Source organism: Amphibalanus amphitrite, unplaced genomic scaffold, assembly GCF_019059575.1.
Source record: "Amphibalanus amphitrite isolate SeventyFive unplaced genomic scaffold, NRLGWU_Aamphi_draft 000314F_arrow, whole genome shotgun sequence".
NCBI classification, from domain to species: Eukaryota; Metazoa; Arthropoda; class Thecostraca; order Balanomorpha; family Balanidae; genus Amphibalanus; species Amphibalanus amphitrite.
Window position 1 is genome coordinate 96,423 of NW_024881809.1, and position 20,432 is coordinate 116,854.

Genomic DNA, 20,432 nt, shown 5'->3' on the forward strand with positions numbered 1-20,432 from the left:
ATAATCGAATGCATAGTTTTGCATAGATTTTGTTCATGCTCGCAGGGTATGCTAAGCCGTCGAGTGTCATAATATGTGTTTGACTTTGCATTTTGTGGACCTGAGGTCACCTAAAGGTCATTATGTCGTAATGCTGAAAATATGCAAGCGAAAAATCAAATAGCGTTATATTTATGAAAACATTAGAGATATCGATCTACTTCACAGTAGTGTTTGTGTTATGATACTTCACCTTACACCCATACATAACGTTTGTGTTTCTTCGGCGCAAAAACGGAAGGACATTTCTTGCATGTCACCGTCTGTTTTGCAATTAAAATCGATCATCGGATCAATCGATGTTATTGAGATTGAAGGACAGAAATGTCTTATCAAATCGAAAAATACAGACAGCCAATGGCTTGTGTACCACAAGCAGCGTACCAGCCTGAAAATCTATCATGAATTGTAATTGGTACTCGGCTGGGCGAAAATACGAAGTGCCAGCACTTATACCAGCACCCTGTACCTATTGCAACACTAAACACTTCGTCCAACAGAGCCAAACGCATAAAGTAAATGTAGGAACATCTCATTCTCAACGACGCACTCAACTTTGTAGTGTGTTAAAGGTAAAACGACATCGACTACTTCATAACATCGCATCGGCTGAACCAGATTTGGGTATCGTATCCTAACTGACATATATACCTATTACATACCTATTACCTTAGACAGCGAAGTAGTCCCAACTGCCAATCGCCTGGCAACATTTGTGTATATTATGGGGTGGTCATCTCACTCAGATACGTTTTACAAACAGCACAAAAATATCCTATACACATCAATGTTCCAGGCACCCGTAAAAATGGTATAGTTATAGGACTCGAATTGCGACAAATGAGAGCAGAATGAGACAGACTGAGGCGATGGTGCTGCCACCTGCCGAGTGTCCGGAGAAGTCCACAGATGGCGCCACCTCCGCCCTACGGATGGGCGCCGTCCGCTTGGTAAGCCAGTGGTAGGCCTGCTGTTTGTCCTGGCTCTTCAGAATGGCGCCCACCTCTTGCTCCACAGTTTTGTGGTAGTCATTCAACCACCATAGCTAAAACAGGGAGAGATTTCACATGGCCTGAGGCTGGTACCGACATGGTAGATGGATATTATGGATAACCAGGGAGGTTGACTAATGGCTTGGTCGATATGCAAGATGCTGTGAACGTTACTCTTTAGGTATCTGCGCTAATGGAAAGTTTCAGGATTAATAATGAACAAAATAATTTGTTATTAACGGGCTGGGCCTTATAATTCCTTTATGAGACTATCTGAGCAAAAGGTAAACTGCGAATGATGCTAATGGACATCAGCTGGATAATATGTAAATATAGGTAGGTATAGCCCCACAGAGTTCTCACAAGTCCCTGAAACATATTTATGATTAAAAGATAAAATAATGATGGTGGTTTGTATGTCGTACATTGTCTAGACCACCAAAGGCTCGCACTAGTCGGGACAAACTATTTCTAGGCATTGAAACCTCCACTTCTTTTCAGTAATGACTACGTGCTAGCATAGTGTAATAAACCAGTAAAACGCCTTTTGGGCGAAGAACGAGCGAGCGAGATAGTGATCCCTGCAGGCTGCACGTGCGGAAGGGCGAGAGGGTACTTCCAACGGGTTTGCGCAAAGCACCCTTCTAACCGGTCGCTAGCGGTGTGCCAAATTTGAACGCAATCGGCCCAGCCGCTCCTGAGATCTGGAAGCGGCATTCTGCACGTGCGCACGTGCAAACGGGGTCCAAACTGACTTTTGCACGGACCCTACTAACTGGTCCCCAACCGTGTACCAAATTTGAGCGCAATCGGCCCAGCCGTTCTCGAGATCTGGAAACGCCCCTTGCACGTGCGCACGTGCAGTAGCACCTTAACCGCAACACATGGGAATGCATTGCCTGGTGGGTCCCTACCTGTATGCCAAGTTTCAACGAAATCGCCCCAGTAATTACCGAGTTAATAAATTGGGAACAAATTTGACACCTCTTATTGTTGTATTTTGCACGTGCACTGGGGGTGACCCACATTCATCGAGAGTATTCTATTTTTGGTAGAAGGGATGTTGCTACCCTACAAAAATTACCGCAAGTCAATCGCCCAAGCGGCTGCTGAGATATGAGCCTCTCAAAATCACTACTTTTGCAAAACAGCTTGAACACCCTTGACTTTTCACGTGGCACGTGCCACGACGGTCACTGAGGTGTATCAAAAGTAGTCAATTACGGGGTAGAAGGGATGGGGCTACCCAGCAAAAAAGACCGCAGGCCAATCGGTCCAGCGGTTGCTGAGATATAAGCCTCTCAAAAGCGTTACAGGCCGGGCCGGGCCGGGCCGGGCCGCTCATACTGAGATTTTTCCGTTATATTGAAAAGACTCACTTCGCTCGCTGCGCTCGCTCGCTCGTAATAATATAGTGTTAACAGCATAGTGTTATTTACCAGTAAAACGCCTTTTGGGCGACGAACGAGCGAGCGAGATAGTGAGCCCTGCACGTGCGGAACGGCGAGAGGGTACTTCCAACGGGCTTGTGCAAAGCACCCTTCTAACCGGTTGCTAGCAGTGTGCCAAATTTGAACGCAATCGGCCCAGCCGTTCCTGAGATCTGGAAGCGGCATTCTGCACGTGCGCACGTGCAAACGGGGTCCAAATTGACTTTTGCACGGCACCCTACTAACTGGTCCCCAACCGTGTACCAAATTTGAGCGCAATCAGCCCAGCCGTTTTCGAGATCTGGAAACGCCCCCTGCACGTGCGCACGTGCAGTAGCACCCCAGCCGCAACACATGGGAATGCATTGCCTGGTGGGTGCCTATCTGTATGCCAAGTTTCAGCGAAATCGCCCCAGTAATTACCGAGTTATTAAATGGGAATAAATTTGACACCTCTTATTGTTGTATTTTGCACGTGCACTGGGGGTGACCCACATGCATCGAGAGTATCCTATTTTTGGTAGAAGGGATGCAGCTACCCTACGAAAATTACCGCAAGACAATCGCCCAAGCGGCTGCTGAGATATGAGCCTCTCAAAATCAGTACTTTTGCAAAACAGCTTGAACACCCTTGACTTTTCACGTGGCACGTGCCACGACGGTCACTGAGATGTATCAAAAGTAGTATATTACGGGGTAGAAGGGATGGGGCTACCCAACAAAAAAGACCGCAGGTCAATCGGTCCAGCGGTTGCTGAGATATAAGCCTCTCAAAAGCGTTACAGGCCGGGCCGGGCCGGGCCGCTCATACTGAGGTTTTTCCGTTATATTGAAAAGACTCGCTTCGCTCGCTGCGCTCGCTCGCTCGTAATTACACTATGGTGCCAGCAATAGGTTTTTTACTCATTAGTATGATTACCAAATTATTCATTGGACCACGCTTATATCTTACCTGACGACTAGACATGAGCTCCGGGATGATCATACTCCTTTCGAAAGGTACGAGAGTGACCGGCTCAAACTTCATGTACGGCCCGTCAAAGTTGTACTGAAACAATGGAAGTGTTTTGCGTTATAATTGTTTTCCTCTCAATACGTCGTCACGGACGAAATGGGAACAGTGCGACCTTACGCGTGAACACGGCACCACGCTTCTCCTACGAGTTCCAGCAATTATGTCACGGCAACATACCGCACAATAGACAGACTCAGCGCACTCGTTACCTGAGTGGAGGCCTCCGTCACGAGAAGTATCGTCTCCAGACGAATACCAAAATCTCTTCCATGATAATATCCGGGCTCTGAAACAAACGTCACACAGTCTGTTCGTAAACAGCGGTTTTTGAAAATCATAGTATCGCTATTCGCTAGCACAGCTGTTGTTTACTATTACTGAAATACATGTGAGATATTCTGAAGAGTCGCAGGCATGAGCAATTAAAACTTACCGTCGGAAAAGAACTGTCCCACTTCCAGTAGATGCCCAGCTCTCCGGCTGGTTGATATCAGGGTCGGCCCTGCCGCACACGCATGGTGGTGTTACCGGATATTTTGGTTATTCCACACCAAATCCATCAATAATTGACCCGACCCCCTTCGATTTTGATGAAATTTGTTCGAAATGACCCGTAGATCTGACCAAACGGGGTGACCGACGTGACCGTAAGACAAAGGGTAGCTAGCGATACCATCAAAAGTGATGCATGCTGATTGAATAGGTAAAAGTGGAAACAACCATGGAACAATAGACAGTGATATATTGGTATCAATTGAAACGTTTACTAAAAGCTGATAAACAAAATGAAACATGTTTAATGTTTATTAACAGAACAATTCAAGGTAGCATCGGAATTGATGCAATTTCCAGGCATAACCATAATTACGAAGGCTTAGGGTAGGTAACTGTGGGGAAAACGCACCCCTGGGTTAAACGCCTCCCCTAAAAAAATCGTATTTCTTATCGACGGATAGGTGTTTTATCCTGTCTTTCAGAACAGTCAGCTGCTTGTTTACGTAGGTCTCTATTTCCGGTTCTGAGTCTTGAGGAGCAGCGTGGGTAGGTACTGATGTTGGTTTTGGATGTTGTTTTTGTTGTTTTTACAGAAGATTCCTAATAGTTTGATGCCCTCTTTATATCACAAACGTTGCTATTGTGCACATCACTCAAAACTGCGTTTTATTGTCATTCTGTTGAATATATTATGCTGCGGCGTTAGTGGCGCATTTTTTGTCAATATTTTGCTGACCGGAAATGGAGTGGATGGGGCAAGACGCCTACTCGATGCATGGGGCAAGACGCCCCCGGTTTTCTGAAAGGGGGGCGTTTTGCACGGTGGTGAGAGTGCAGGGTAGCGCCCTATAGGTCGGGGCCGAAAAGGCCTCTCCCTGTCCTTTTTTGCTGATATATCCTAAACGACTGCAGATATCGTCACCAAACTTTCAGGACTCCTCCGGGCATCCATTTTACACATTACAACAAAATTTTATTCCAAAGGCTATGATAGGTTGACCAAAAATGACGTCAGAATGACGTCAAGTTCTGCCATGTTCATCATTTTCTGTTGATAGATGGGGTGGGGGCGCTTTGCACATGGGTGTGGGCGTATTACCCAGGGTATGGGGCAAAACGCCCTTTTGCAAGGGTATGCTAAAACCTTTTTGGGGGGTTAAATACCACACGCAGGTGTATTTTCTTGGTCTCAAAACGTAGTAAAAAGAATGAGCTACATGATGGTGCCCAAAGGTTTCAGTAATCTGTGTTGGGTTGCGTGTCAGAAGGTTTCGCGCTTAAGGGGGGCGTTTTTGACCTATTCACCCTATATGTGGCTCCAAGAAGTGCAATGAAATGCAAATTAGTTGAGCTAATTTAAGTAAGGCGTAAACGCAAAGGTGTTTCCTTTTTGTTTCTGATTGCATATAATTATCTGTACTTAGTATTGGGAGATAAAAAGTGTAACAAATTGCACATTACTGCAAGTTAGGGCTTATTTGTTCTAGCAGATGGCGTGACTTTTGACGTCATATTTAAACCCAAGCGATATATAATGAATAAAACATGACGAAGCCGACGAAGCTGCACAGAAAACATCATGAATCACATAGTTATGTAGAGCGTTTTGTGACATTACAACGAAATAATTACGAATAAGTAGTATCGCAATGCCTAAACACAAACCGTGAAGCAATCTACATACATTAATGTATTTAGACATTCACCGATTTAAAAAAAGAACGTCTCTAGGCTCCAATCATCACACCAATGTGATTGGTGTAAGCCTGACCTTCATGTACGGCGAGGTAGGAGCCGATGCCATGACCCGAACCGTGTCTGTAGCTGAGGCCGGCGGTGAACAGCGGTTGGCGTACAGTCAAACTGAGCTGGAAATAAACACAGACAGCCGTGAGATGGACGGAGAGAGAGAGAGAGAGAGAGAGAGAGAGAGAGAGAGAGAGGGGGGGGGGGTAGGGGGAGAGAGACAGACAGACAAACAGACAGACAGACGACAGAGACAGACAGACAGACAGACAGACAGACAGACAGACAGACAGACAGACAGACAGAGACAGAGACAGAGAAAGACAGGAAGACAGACAGATCACGTCTCTTACCTGCATGTCTACGGTATTGTTATTGACAATGAGGTCTGCCAGGTCTATGGCACCCATCAGGACGCGGGTGTAGGCCTCTTTCTGAAACTCAGTCGGCTGTCCATAGTGCATGGTGCGGGTCACATCTGTGGTACCGTCCAGATACTGACCTGGCGAGAAAGACAAAAGGGAAGGTAAAAAAAGCTGCTAGTGAAGTCACATCCATGTAATGACTATAGCCAGGCCATCGCTTTTTAACGGGTGCCATAGATCATATGAACGCTTCTAGTGCATCAATGTGATGAGGATCTACATAAAGATAATATGTGTTCTGATTACCATGCTAACAGAAGTCAGCTATTTTACATAGCGATCACTCTATATGTCTGCCTTTGCTAAGTGGACAGCAACATGATGCAAGATACACACTGTTTTGGTCAAATATGGCTGTGCTCATTCCTACAGACATTTCATACGCAATACGCATGCAAATGCTTATTAAACGGCCAAGCTATTTGCGAATAACATCACATTACATACGATGAAAAAATATACAAAGTGCATATGTGCAGATCAAATTTATAAGGCTTCGTCACGCGTGACTTGGGACCAATACACACTGAAAATTATATCGATATTCGCGTAGTAACTGAGTGAACCCTACTCATCGTTGCTCAAGGCTAAATCATGCTTTGGAAAGTTCGATGAGCGATCGATGTTGAGAATGCGTCCACATCTAAAGACTTCGCATTTCGTAGTAACAGTATATTACAGAAAACGTTATTTCATAAAACTTACAGGCATATTCTATACTAAGATGATTGAGTTCGTAAAAACACACTGCTCGCCAGTACAGTTGGATAAACAAAGTAAAGTAAATATCACAAAGAGCTAAAGGTAAGGTTTTTTTTTCGTTGGGTTAGGCCCTTTCGGTCTGGCAAGACCATTTCAGAGCCGGAAGGATGATAGGAATTAAGAGGGAGGAGACATTGGCCTGGGCAGGCATCCTAGTAAGTCACCGGGGCTGAGTCCGTCCCAAAGGACAGGCCGACCAGCCCCCCCCCCCCACCCCCAAGTCCCCAAGTACTTACTGCACCCGGCTAGGGGTGTGCTCCCTTGGGAGCAGCGGAGCCGCTCCAAGGGAGCAGCCCGCATGAGATAAAGTTGCCTATCCAGCCCAGACCGAGGGCTGCGGCGTGGAGAAGGAGGATTTGAAAGTCCTGAGGATGGAAACGACGGACGGATGTGAAAGGTTAGGGATGATTCGAATCAAAATTAAAAGACACAGCCTCGAATAAATGTTAACCCCTTAGTTCATAAAATGACCGAGTTCACAAACAAAAGAATTCATCGTTAGCAACAAATGGCGTTCTACAAATATGAAGTTGAGGCGACACAATAAAACACAAGCCTCAAAATAAACAGCAGAACGCAGAGTATTATTATCAGCTGAGACTCCAGGTAATTAGCAGCGGCAGTGCTGCTAGCTGAAAGTCATTTTCCCGAGTCAGGCAGATGGCGTCATATTCGCCGGCTTTATCGGAGCGATGCGGGCTGTGAGCCAGCGCAGAGCCCTCTGCCGATTCCCCTGTCGCAGGACGGCGCCCATCTCTTGCTCTACCAGCTGGTGGTACTCATTCAGCCACTGCACCTGCGGGAAAAACGGCGGCAGCCGGTGAAGGGTGTGAGCGTATGCACTGCGTACCCACCAACCTCAAGCCCGTGTTTAGTGGGTACCTACTACCTACTGGGCATACGATTGGCGTTATCTTTTTCTCTGGAACTTAGTATTTATCGTCTGATATGAGCTCATTCCACCAAAATATGTTATAATCTGGTCAAGTTTATCATGCTTAGTCAACTTCAACTCGAGAAGCTCACAGAACAGCGACGCATCTCCCGCTGCCGTCTGTTCTTACCTGGTCCACGGTCATCAAATCTGGCTCAATGAGATCGCGCTCAAACGGCACCAGGGTGACCGGCTCGAATGTCATGTAAGGCCCGTCAAAATTGTGCTGAAACATGCATAATTGGTATTGGGTCGCTGTCCAATATCACAAAAACGATGATGGTAGCGAAAGGTCACCTTAAAGTATCATGATAAACTGGCAACCTAGGTGCATGTCCTACACACATTAAATTTTAAACGATTCTGCCACGTTCAAAACCCCCCAAACTTGATCATATCCCTCATAAGCAATATTTTAAGAATTATAGCTACGAATGCTTCACTACGGACAACGTAAAAATCGTATTTTAATTTACCTTAGTTTCGGCGTTCTTTACCAACACTATATTTTCTAGACGAATGCCAAAGCTCCCATCTTTGTAGAACCCAGGCTCTGCAAATTATCGACGTTGATAGCTGTCAAAACAATTAACCGAAACAAGACGAAAAAGTTGATACCAGTTAAAGGGAAAGTAAAATTAGAGAAAACAAAGATGATTGCTTTTTGTCACAGCAATATCTACGAACATCGGACACTTGAGTGGCAAATGCTTTCTTTTGACTTTCACTTGACGAGCTGGTAGGTAGACGACCGACAAGTATAATGTCAACCATATCATCTTACGTACAATGTCGCTTTGTAATCAAGCCACGTAACAGAACATGTCATTATTTACCATTTAAATGTCTGCATTGTCATTTGCAGAGCAGCACACTGTTTTAGCGTTTTAGCTTTAATAAAATGCTACAGTATAAATCCACTCACCATGAGACAGGAACTGTCCTAGCTCAAAAACATGAGGCAATTTGTTCCTGAAAGAAATATTAATGGGACCTGGAACACAAAATAAGTAAGGTTAATGTACACGACAGTTGCAATTAAAGGTACCGGTGCGAACCTATGCAAGCGACATGATATTTTTCATTTAACAACACAGCTTTTGCGCATTGTGAATATTAAAGAAGATTATATTTAATTGGATGACATGTAGCCTTGGAATCATAAAAAACAGCAGTGCCACTAGCCAGTAGCACCCACTTTGCCAACACAAGCTGATGTTTGTACAATACGTAATTCCACACCTTCGTGGATGCCGAGATAGGATCCGATACCGTGTCCGGAGCCGTGTCGGTAGCTCAGCCCAGCTCTGAACAGTGGCTCGCGAGCCACAATCTCCAGCTGCGGGGTCAGGGACCGAGGCAAGGTCACATGGGGTCACTGCTGAGTGCTGACACTACCCACTCGGTACCCAAGCACTATAGAGTCATTTAGGTCATCGCACATCATGTGAATAAATAAAGGTAGTAATTTGCACTTATTGTTTTATATCCGTTGGTTTCTTTTCAGTCAATGTAAAGAAATCGAAGAAATAAGCTATTTAGGGTATACAGCTAAATAAAAGTGGGAACCGGGAAGAGTGATTTCCCTTCTTCTTCGTCCAACATATTATCTTACATGTTTTTATAATACATACCAAAGAAAATATTTCTGCCCGCCTGTACATACCTAATTAGTTACGGTGCTCGGTAGGAATTTGCGGAGATCTACAAAGTTAGGCAAGAAATATTGCCCGAGCTGCCCGCCACGTCGGACTAATGACATTATACTTGTGCTATTTCATTGCTTTTGGTTAGGGTGCCCTCCTAAATTTTCTTGGAAGTAATATTACTCACAAAACGACAGCATATCCTCTGATATCTAGGGTTCTTCTTTTTCCAGCGTGCTTTGAGAAGCTCCTAACACATCGCGAATGCAATATCAATTTGTCATATCATCTAGATATGCCGAAATTGCGGCGTCCTGACCTACCTGTGTATCAGTGATCTTTCTATTGACCACTGTTGTGGCCAGGTCAATAACTCCCATCAGGACGCGGGTGTAGGCCTCCTTCTGAAACTCGGTCGGCTGTCCGTAGTGCATGGTGCGGGTCACATCTGTGGTACCGTCCAGGTACTGACCTGAGGTCAGAGGAACACGACATCAAACGGGTTCGAGTGCAGTGATCGAGAATAAATCACATATAACTTATATGAACACGACATAACTATATTTAAAAGAAAAAATACTTCCTAGGAAACATATAAAATAAATGCACATTTTGTAACGATTCGCTGAAAAAATTGAAATGTGGTTCAACTTCCATATCGAAGGAAATTTGTAGGTAATATTTAATTTCAGCAAACTAGCTCTTCACTTGAATTAAAATGGCAATGCATATCGGCATTTTTGTCCAAGCATTGATCATTATTGGGAGTATAATTTTGTAAAATGCGGGAAGCTTAGCGCGCTTATTTTCGCGCTATCGGTGGGGCAAAAGGCTCAGCAAAGAACTGAAGCAATCGGTGCTCTGCAGAGCATCGAACGCTAAGTATCAAATCGTGTTACACGCGCCAAAGCTGCCATTTTCCAGTGAAAGTTTGCATAAACTGAAACACTAAAAGCAAGGCATAAGCTTACCATGTCGTTTGAAGAAAACCAGCGAAGTTAATGCAGACGCACCGGCACCAAATGCATTCATTTCATTTATGCATTTATTTAGCAAATGCAATGCGTACATTCAGCCCAACAAAGACTGTGATCAAGGCACTAATATAACGCAATGCGCACATTCAGTCCAACAAAGACTGTGATCAAGGCACTACGTGTAAGCGGGAGCAGATGCAAACGCAACGGCAGACTGAAAGCCCATGCCTGAAAATCCCACTCTCAGGTGACGAGCTGTTGTAAATTATTTCCCCGTCGGGCCGGCGCTATGTACTAAGTGCGCTCTCGCGGTGCGCGGTGCATGGACGATCAGATGATCGTACAGTCGCCGAGTCTCGCACAGTCTCGAAAACCAGTGCTCGAAAAGCTTCGCCGTGCGACATATACATACCTAAGTATTCGTTCGTTCGCTGGCACTTGTCCCGCTGCCTATTTGATTATTCGCTAGTTGTGTTGAAAGGAATTGAAGATCGAGAGAGGATCGTTTGAGTATGTTGATTGTTGAATTCGAGCAATGAAGCGGATTGCCTGCTTTCGTAGGTTGGTACGTAATAACTTGTTTGCTCTTCAAAAATTTACTTCGTTTAAAAGTCAACCGATGAAAATATTTGTCAAGTATCCTAAACAGATGGCATCTTGACCACGATGTAGCCGGTAAAGTACAAATTGAATATTTCAGAACAGGCCAAATAATACTATTGTAACAGAACAAAATAGTTCAAAGCAAGAAGATTCTCTCTCTCTCTCTCTCTCTCTCTCTCTCTCTCTCTCTCTCTCTCTCTCTCTCTCTCTCTCTCTCTCTCTCTCTCTCTCTCTCTCTCTCTCTCTCTCTCTCTCTCTCTCTCTCTCTCTCTCTCTCTCTCTCTCTCTCTCTCTCTCTCTCTCTCTCTCTCTCTCTCTCTCTCTCTCTCTCTCTCTCTCTCTCTCTCTCTCTCTCTCTCTCTCTCTCTCTCTCTCTCTCTCTCTCTCTCTCTCTCTCTCTCTCTCTCTCTCTCTCTCTCTCTCTCTCTCTCTCTCTCTCTCTCTCTCTCTCTCTCTCTCTCTCTCTCTCTCTCTCTCTCTCTCTCTCTCTCTCTCTCTCTCTCTCTCTCTCTCTCTCTCTCTCTCTCTCTCTCTCTCTCTCTCTCTCTCTCTCTCTCTCTCTCTCTCTCTCTCTCTCTCTCTCTCTCTCTCTCTCTCTCTCTCTCTCTCTCTCTCTCTCTCTCTCTCTCTCTCTCCACTTCATTGGTCCCCGCACCCTCTTTTTTGCATTATCTTCAGCCGCAATCACCTCCCATGGCCATTTGTAGCAGATAGTTCAAACATATGCCGATACTCATCTCCCCTTTCCAACTGGGATATCAAACTTGAGCTGGTCATGCATCTACATATATTGCTTAGTACTCGGTGCATGGAACTGAGTACTCAGTAATCGTGTGCGAGTACTTAGCTACTGTAGGTTGGGCTCAGTACTATGGGCTCACCTCCCGAGTCGAGCAGGTAGGTAGAGCTGGTGTCTATGGGGAGCTTGGTAACGTTACTCGGTACTCGGTACTTGGTACTCAGTACTCAGTAGGTACTCAGTACTCACCTCCGGAGTCGAGCAGGTAGGTGGAGCTGGTGTCTATGGGGAGCTTGGTGGCGTTACTCGGCGCGTAGTGGATGACGGCACCGTTGCTTCCGAAGGCTGAGATGGTCTCGAAGCTAATCCCGCGGAACAGCGTCTGCTCAGCGCGGAATTCCTTGAGTTTTTCGGCAGCGGATATTTCGTCCCACTCTTTGCCAGCGTGAATCTGTAGGGGAGGGCGACACGTTTTAGAGAGTCGGCAATTTATGTCACAGCTTGAGCTAACCTCATCTCTCTTCGTGTATTACTCACCTCCTCTTCCATGAAGGCCAGAAATTCGCAGAGAGCTACGCTGTCGCGCTTGTTGGCAGCTTTCATCCCCGCAATCTCGACTTCATTTTTCCTTCCTTTCATGCGCACAATCGGAGACTCGACAAACACCAACCTTGAGGCTGGAACCTGACAAACAAAAAGTAATCAACATGTGTTTCTCTCGACTTATCAACTTGTCAGGCTGAAGCTAACTTTGTCAGATCACTGCCTTCGTTGTTACGCTCAAATTCAGAAAATTGAAGGTTTTTCTTAGTACAGAGCTTAGACGCGAAAAGCCAGATAATGCTGATCAAATTCCCGTTTTAACCATATTAGTGGCAGGCTCCTGGCTACCCCTATTAGTGGCAGGGGGGGGGGGCTGTTTACGACCCCCCCTTGATATCTCGAGATCTAACCGGCCGATTTTCAAAATTCAAACGGCATTCGATTTGGCTCAACGAGATCTAAATTTCTAAAAAAAAATTAAAAAAATGTCAATAGGGGGGTAGAGGGGGGTAAAAACGAGCATATTGCAGATACATTTTAGACTGTTTATCACGGCCAGGTTTCTGAGCCAATCTTAACGCAACTTTTGCCGATCGATAGAGAATGAACCAGGAATTCACATGGATCCTAAAAATATGCATTTTCAAAAATCATAGGCGGATACAGATCATTGAGATTGGGGGTACACAAAAAGTATAGTTAATAAGGTTTTTGTTGGTACTGTTTCTAAAAAGGGTGGTAATGGTCTTGTTATGTTACAATTTTCTTATGAAAGAACACTACAATTGTATTGGTCATGCATAGGCGGTGTCAGGGCACCTATGTTGGGAGGTAAAACATAACCCCCCTTTTTGGACGCCTGGATCCGCCTATTATAGCAAAAACGTGTCAAAAGAGGATGCACAATAACTGTATATGTTATCACATGATACCTTTCATTCACTGTTCGTAAAACTGGTGCAGCATCGTGATCTTCGCCCAAATGACTCGCTTCACGAATAGGACCCCCCAATTCCCAGTGCTCTGGAGCCGCCCCTGGTAAAGTTATGAACTTGAAATTTTCAGGGAATGTGCCCAATTTAGTTTTAGGAAAAGTCAAAAAATTTCAGCATCGTAGCTTCAGAGGTTTCGGAGATATTCCCGAAAAACCTGAGGGGTGGATAAAAACACCCCCCCCCCTGCCACTAATAGGGTTAAATCAGTGCCAGGAGTACACACTACAAAGCAATGTAAACAATATTATTATTACCTGGTTGTAAAAAGAAAAGCTAACACTATCAATAAAAGTCGATTCGTCAGGGAGAAGAATCTTTCCCTTCCACTTCTGCCGGATGTAGGTTCCAAAGTTGTGAAGCACTTCTTGATAAAAATGCAACCTAGATGACATAAAGAAGTACGTCAGCAAAGTACATCCGTCTTCCCGAGAGACATATCACGATTTAAAATAACATAAACTAAATAGACAATGTTTCCTCCACAAACACACTTACTGACCAAACAATCATTACTCTCTTGTCGAAATCCATATACAGTTCATAAGGAAAGCTGCGTCCTCGACACAAGAGAGCTAAGGCAAATTATTGATGTGGTTTACAATGGAAACCATCACTCACGTGTGGTAAGTGAGATAAAAAAGTCGTGTTTCCAGTGCCTTTAGTAAGCCCGTACTCACGTGACACACATATCCCCGATCTGACATCCGGGAGCTCTGAGGTGCTGTCTCACTTCGTCCGTCAGTTTGTCGGGGTCTACCCACAGATGGACGCTGTCGGAGTCAATCACTGCATACGCCTTGAAAACTGCCGACAGAATACGACATATCAGACGGAAGGATGGTGACAGTTGAGGTAGTCATGATCACGCTTGATTGGTTTGTATACAAACCAATGGTGTTTCGGGTATACCCGAAACACGATGACTGCGCTAGCCCGGTCAACCATAGGACTATCTTCACATCAAATGGACCCCTGCAACTTTTTTTACAGATATTCAGAGGACGTGATGTCGAGCACGGAATATCGATTGTCCGCTGTCCCATACCGGGTGTGTGTGGGATGTCGTTTCCGCGCAGGTTGAAGAGCCAGGCGACCTCGTCCAGTGCCGAGACGAGCAATACCTCCACCTTCTCCTCCCGCATGTAGTCCCGCGCCTCCTCCACTTTGCTCTCCCAGGTCTTACCTATGAGATAAAGGAATCGGGTCGGTTGCGTGGGTCGATTAGGTAGCTATATGGCGGAGAGAATACGTTTTCAGAGAAAATGGAATGTCAAATTCATGTTATTCTTTAGCATTTGACCTTCTGAAGAGACAAGGTGAGGAGACAGGCTCACTCGTGTGTCATAGCAAACCTAGCGATTATAATCATAGCGTTCTACCGAGGACGTACCGGCGTATGTCAGATTGTGAACTACAATCGGCTCATCTGATAGAGGCGGGCGCCCTTCCGTCCAGATGAGGTCAATCAGGTTTTCGTAGGCCAGCTTCATCTGCATCCCTTCCGCTGTGAAACACAATGATAAAAATAAGTGAAAACAATACTGGAAATGAAGGAAGAACGGATAAATAAACGAACAACTTCACTAAAAAAAGACAAAAAAATGAAACAGATCGAAATCAGAATACCTCAGCGCAGCGCAACGGCACGTTGAGAGACTGACCTCTGAGCTGGCTGTCGATGTAGAGCCAGTCCTTGGCAGCGAGAAGTCGCGGGTCGGCACCCACAGAGCTGCCCCGAGATAGCTCCGAGGTCAGCCACTGCACCTCCGAAGGCGGCTGCACGAACGACGCAGTTGTCAACATTCAGTGAGGAACGTGGTTGTGAGCGTAAATATAAACGTGCAGCAGCTTTAATCGAGGGTCTGGTTCGGTAGAGTAATGCTCAGTTTTTTTGTTGCGATAATTCGAAAATGATAGGCATTGCTCCTCACATTTATTGGCAACGATAAAGCAATAGCAAATGAGCATATTTTCATGTGCGCCTCGTACGTCAATCCTTGCACCGACCTTATGTAAGCATATAACGTAAGTGCATACAAAACAAACACAGTTACACAAGTGCAACAATCATCGCCAAACGACCTAAACAAGTGCGGAACTAAATGGTACCGAGTCGAGTGTTGGCGACTGCGTGCGGCCAATGCGCCGCGCCACCAGCTGAGTCACTCGCTGGGACCGGGTACTGACCTTGGGTTCAGTTCCGTTCCTCATCAGCTCCCAGTTGCAGTCCATCTCCTGTTCGGCCTGCAGGAAATAGCGGCCGTCCGTCCACAGGGCCGCCTTGTCCTTCGTCACAATGGCCAGTCCTGCACGGAGGAGGGGAGGACAGTGAACGTTACGCGTGCATGTGCGGGGAGGAGGGGGGGGGAGTGAACGTCACATCAATCATCATTGATGAGTGATCAGTACGAATCAATAAAGTAGCTCCAAACTTGTTCCGCGACTATTTGAGATCCATCAAAATGTCTTAGCTAATTGGTATACAAAACTAATCACCAGTATAACGCCTTTTGGGGCGAATAACGGAGCGAGCGAGAGGGTGAGCCTTGCACGTCCGAAATTTCGAGGGGGTACCTCCAGCTGACTTGTGCACGGCACCCTACTAACCGGTCTCTAGCGATGTGCCAAATTTGAGCACAATCGGCCCAGCCGTTCTCGAGATCTGGAAGCGGCACCCTGCACGTGCGCACGTGCAAAATGGGTCCCAACTGACTTTTGCACGGCGCCCTACTAACCGGTCCCTAACCACGTGCCAAATTTGAGCGCAATCGGTCGAGCCATTCTCGAGATCTGGAAACGACCCCTGCACGTGCGCACGCGCAGCAGCACCCCAACTCTGGCACATGGATATGCATTGCCTAGTGGGTGCCTACCTACATGCCAACTTTTAGCGCAATCGGCCAAATAGTTACCGAGATGTTGCAACAATCACAAAAGTGACACCTCTTCGTTTTGCACGTGGCACGTGCATAAGGGGTCACCCACATGCATCGGGAATAGTCCAATACTTGGTAGAAGGAATGAAGCTATCCTACAAAAATTACCGCGTGTAAATCGGTCAAGTGGTTGCTGAGATATAAGCGTCGCAGAATCGTGACCACGGCCGGCCGGCCGCTCACACTCAGAAATTTCCGTTAATCTAAGGAAAGACTACGCTCGCTTCGCTCGCTCCGTAACTACTTGCTGATGGCTTACCATCCGATGAATGTTTTTTATGAATGAAGTGGAGCGTGACACTCAGACGCCGTAAGTTTGGGTTGGCTCGGTATCACGGAGATAGGTCACCTGGCTGTCGGCATCGTCGACGTCATTCTAGGCCAAAGTGGTCTGGCGCTGCGCCTAAATAACAGCACGCGACAGCGGCACCATGGCAGCCAGACAGCACGTGCCGGTGAGGTCAGCGGCCTCCATCACACACCGGGATCCGCTGATGTGACATCGGGGCACCGTGGTTTTAGCATGGGACGTAGGTGACGTAGGATAAGAGTATTCTAGTCTAGCATCGGTGTGACTCAATTAGGTACTTGCCTATCAATTACGATGATCATGTATCATGATGATAACTATACTGCGGAAAGTACTCAAAGAAGATTCTTGAACTTCATCCCACCGCTCCGTAACTGCGCTGACCGATCACGTGACCCCAGGGCACGCCCCGACCTCTACTGACCTGCCGAGCCACTGAAGCCGCTGATGAAGCCGATGCGGGCGTCGTGGGGAGACACATACTCGGACTGGTGCTCGTCGTCCATCGGCACGATGTAGGCGTCGATGTTGTACCGCGAGTCCGCCATCACCTCCCGGAGTCTCTGTAGCCTGCAGGGGGCGGGACGATAAGTGAGGTCAACACCCAACAACAAGTTGGGTGGTGTGGTCCCAGGGAGAAATGGGCATGTGATGCAAGGGTGGGAGTTTCGATGAGGCACACATTCGTTAGGTTTTTGTCTAACGACGCAGTCACGAATAAAGTGAAAGATGCGAGACGAAGCACACATGTCTTGGAACTATCACAGGATTGATCACGTGAATGTCATTATCTTTGACACTGCCGCTGGTCCCTATAGCAGCTAGCTATAGCACAACACCATTTGCATCACATAAAAATTCAGCTCACGGCAGGGGTGAGTCACTGTCAGTTCTGTTCAAGGTTGTTTGCAGTCTGAACAAACACGAGTCTGCCCATGTGGCACCATAGTGCCACCCCTTCCAAACCAATAACATCCCCCTCTCACACAAACAGAGCGGAGTGACAGGAACCTCGCGTGCTTCGAAGCACTGGAACGGTTGGAAACAAACAAATGACATGAGCGGAAACGGCTAATGACCGCCGCACCGGAAGCATCATGCTCACTTCATTGCTCTTTGCAATGATAATGTTGATCGGAGGGGGAGGGGGATGTGAGGCAAGGGTGTTGATGACTCATCAGTAATATGCTAAGCACGCAGAGAGAAGCATTACGCAAACACTAAGCTCCGAGATATAGAACAGTAGCTCGGTAATCACCCGGTCTTCACTTTTTACGCAAATTGACCACGACAGAAATATGTTACTATGACGTATGACTTCGTATCTTTCGAGTCCGATATGAGCCCCAATTCCGCAATATGCATAGCATATTATATGCAATCGGAACTGTTGCCTGCTTCTGTCGCACAAGATTTAAAAGTAGTCCCATGTGCCTGTCCTAAGTCATCTATTGGCTGCTGTAGTAGATTGTGCTTTTATTCTTCTTCATTACGTGAATTCGCTCGTAAGAAGTTTTAACCCTCGCCGGCACAGGGGGGAGGGGTTGATGCAACCCCCTAAGGTTTTTTTCGCGAAGAACTCGCGTAAAAAAGCGGCTGATCGCGACGTAACTTCCATAGTGCGCTGAAATTCGCGCAACTTATAGAACAAGGATGGGTAACGTGCCTGTGAAGAGTCACAGCTCGATCGGGCCGGTGGTGAGCACATGGCGCGTGCTCAAAAAGTGCAAATTCGCGTCATAGACTTTACATGCATAAATCGGCTTGCAAAAATGGGCGACAATGGCTCAACTTGCCCGACACGGGTCCGGTCCCCGTGCAGTATCTCGGTAACCGTGGGTCTTTTTTTTTTTTTTTTTTTTTTAAGTGCATTTATTGTCAAATAAACAGCATTACTGCCACAGTCCAGTCATCCATCACACTTCCACTCTTCCGCGATCCGCCCACAAAAGATGCAGTAAAGAGCACATGAAACTGCATAAATAGCATATCAACTAGATCATTATCACCATTCTGAACCACAAGCCCTTCCGGCATGCCAGCGGTCGTCACCCACCACCAACCGAATACAGAGGCCGCGGAGACATTTACGTACATATGGCCCGTCGTCGGCAGCGCCCAAAGCGCGGCCCGCCCGCCGGCGGCCTCCACAGCCCGGCTCTCACGGGGCGCGGGCACGGAGCACGGAGTTGACGCACGACGCATTGCAACATCGCATTAAGAGCGGAGTTCAGCTCATCTCGTCGACAGCCCCCTCCCCCACGGTGGGGGCCCCACCCACCCACCGCGAGACGGACGCGCGGCGCGTCAGCTGACAGGTATGACACCACTCGGGTATCGGTGCCGGCGTCCGTCCCTGTTACAAATGTCAGAACGCACATCAGCGCACAGCAGCCGGATCAGCTCCACCAGGGAACGGCCACCAACACGGCCACCGCGGCGACGCAGGAAGCCGAAACGCGGCCGACGGCAGCGCAGGCCGAGCAGCCAGGCAGCGGCAGCCATTCTCCGGAGGCGGCGAGGGCGGGCAGCCCAGGTCCCCCCGACAGCAGCGACCGGGATGGCGACGACGGCGGCGGTGACGGCGGCGGCCATCACATTTCAATCGGTGCCTATGTTTTGTAGAATATTTATAACATTCCCCCATTTGTTTTCGAATTTTTCAAATTGCCTAGAGTTTTTAGCCGCCTTTTTTTCTTTCATGGCTTCTGCCCGGAGCAGGGACGTAAACAAAGGGATACTAGGGGGACGGTTCTTATTTTTGGAGCGCATTATTGTGTGTTTTGCTACCAATTTGATGAGTATTTCAATGTTTGTTTCCTTGTCACGACAAGGAAATATCCAGCTTTCAGGTGTTGTTATTAAGTTGATATTATAATGACTTTGAACATGTGATTTTAAATTATGTATAAAGTTTTGAATTATGTTGCATGTATACAGAGCGTGAAACAATGTATCGTCGTTACCACAAAGGTCGCACGCAGCAGTTTCTGTTTTTCCGATTCGGCAGAGAAAAGTTTTAGTCGCAACAATGCGGTTAATAATTCGATAATGAAGTGCTTGAAGATATGTGTTGTTTGTAGACGATCGCACATCGCAAAAAGTTCCATTATGCATAGAACCAACATCTCGAATCCACTTACAACTTATTTTAGATATGTGTGAATCGCGATTTACTTTAATTCCTGTTACTAAGGTTTTATATACCACTTTGGAAAGATGCAGGTTTTGTGAGAGAAGCTTGATTTTAAAAGGTTGAATAGGATACCATATGTGTTTAGCTATGCATGCTACATTGGGGGAAGTATCAAATGCCAGGCTTCTTATTATGGAGGTATAGCACAAAAATGTCATTTTGATTTTATATGTGGCTGCAAGCTGCTCTCTGCTCAGTAGCGAGCCATCAAAAGGATTGAACAGGTCTGATATAAATCGAAGGCCTTTTTCGTTCCATTCTTTAACGATAGACTTTTTGTATTTTGTGCTGTCGGAAAACCATATGAAGTCCGCGAGTATTTCATCGTTGTCAGGTTTATATGCAGTGCAGAAACTCGACCATCCGCGAATTACTTCTTCCCAAAACCTGTTCTTTACCTTTTTGGCCTCCATTCTTAATTTCACTGACCCGAAGCAGACCAGGTTTTCTAGTGGTGGAATTGTATCCTGTGCAATAATTGCCCACCCAACGTCTTTAGGTGCCCAGTATAATCTTTTAAGCCAGGATACTTTTAAACTTGTCATGAAGGAGCGAATATCTATCATTTTAAGGCCACCCCCGCTAAATTCTTTTGTTATTAGCGCACGTTTTACTTTATCCGGGCCATTGTTCCACAGAAAGCGGTATA

At 46.4% G+C, this 20,432-nt stretch overlaps 1 protein-coding gene across 4 annotated transcripts in view; it reads right to left on the reverse strand.

The window, feature by feature from the left end:
* Positions 1 to 326: 326 nt before the first annotated feature.
* LOC122388230 (probable Xaa-Pro aminopeptidase P) overlaps positions 327 to 20,432 on the reverse strand; it is a 30,817-nt gene continuing 10,711 nt past the window's right edge. For 2 of the 4 annotated variants that reach the window (XM_043379114.1, XM_043379116.1), the window contains 15 exons: positions 17,012 to 17,157; positions 15,529 to 15,647; positions 15,003 to 15,117; positions 14,732 to 14,845; positions 14,387 to 14,524; positions 14,019 to 14,145; positions 13,596 to 13,722; positions 12,341 to 12,487; positions 12,053 to 12,254; positions 6,071 to 6,219; positions 5,743 to 5,839; positions 3,910 to 3,978; positions 3,686 to 3,762; positions 3,414 to 3,509; positions 327 to 1,084 (listed from right to left, as the gene is read on the reverse strand). In XM_043379114.1, the coding sequence (XP_043235049.1) occupies positions 857 to 1,084; positions 3,414 to 3,509; positions 3,686 to 3,762; positions 3,910 to 3,978; positions 5,743 to 5,839; positions 6,071 to 6,219; positions 12,053 to 12,254; positions 12,341 to 12,487; positions 13,596 to 13,722; positions 14,019 to 14,145; positions 14,387 to 14,524; positions 14,732 to 14,845; positions 15,003 to 15,117; positions 15,529 to 15,647; positions 17,012 to 17,157 (1,951 nt within the window). In that variant the 3' untranslated portion in view covers positions 327 to 856. Of the gene's footprint in view, positions 1,085 to 3,413; positions 3,510 to 3,685; positions 3,763 to 3,909; positions 3,979 to 5,742; positions 5,840 to 6,070; positions 6,220 to 6,646; positions 7,701 to 7,968; positions 8,065 to 8,314; positions 8,392 to 8,763; positions 8,833 to 9,080; positions 9,178 to 9,807; positions 9,957 to 12,052; positions 12,255 to 12,340; positions 12,488 to 13,595; positions 13,723 to 14,018; positions 14,146 to 14,386; positions 14,525 to 14,731; positions 14,846 to 15,002; positions 15,118 to 15,528; positions 15,648 to 17,011; positions 17,158 to 20,432 lie in introns of those variants that run through there. The other 2 variants (XM_043379117.1, XM_043379115.1) reach the window with 2 other exon arrangements.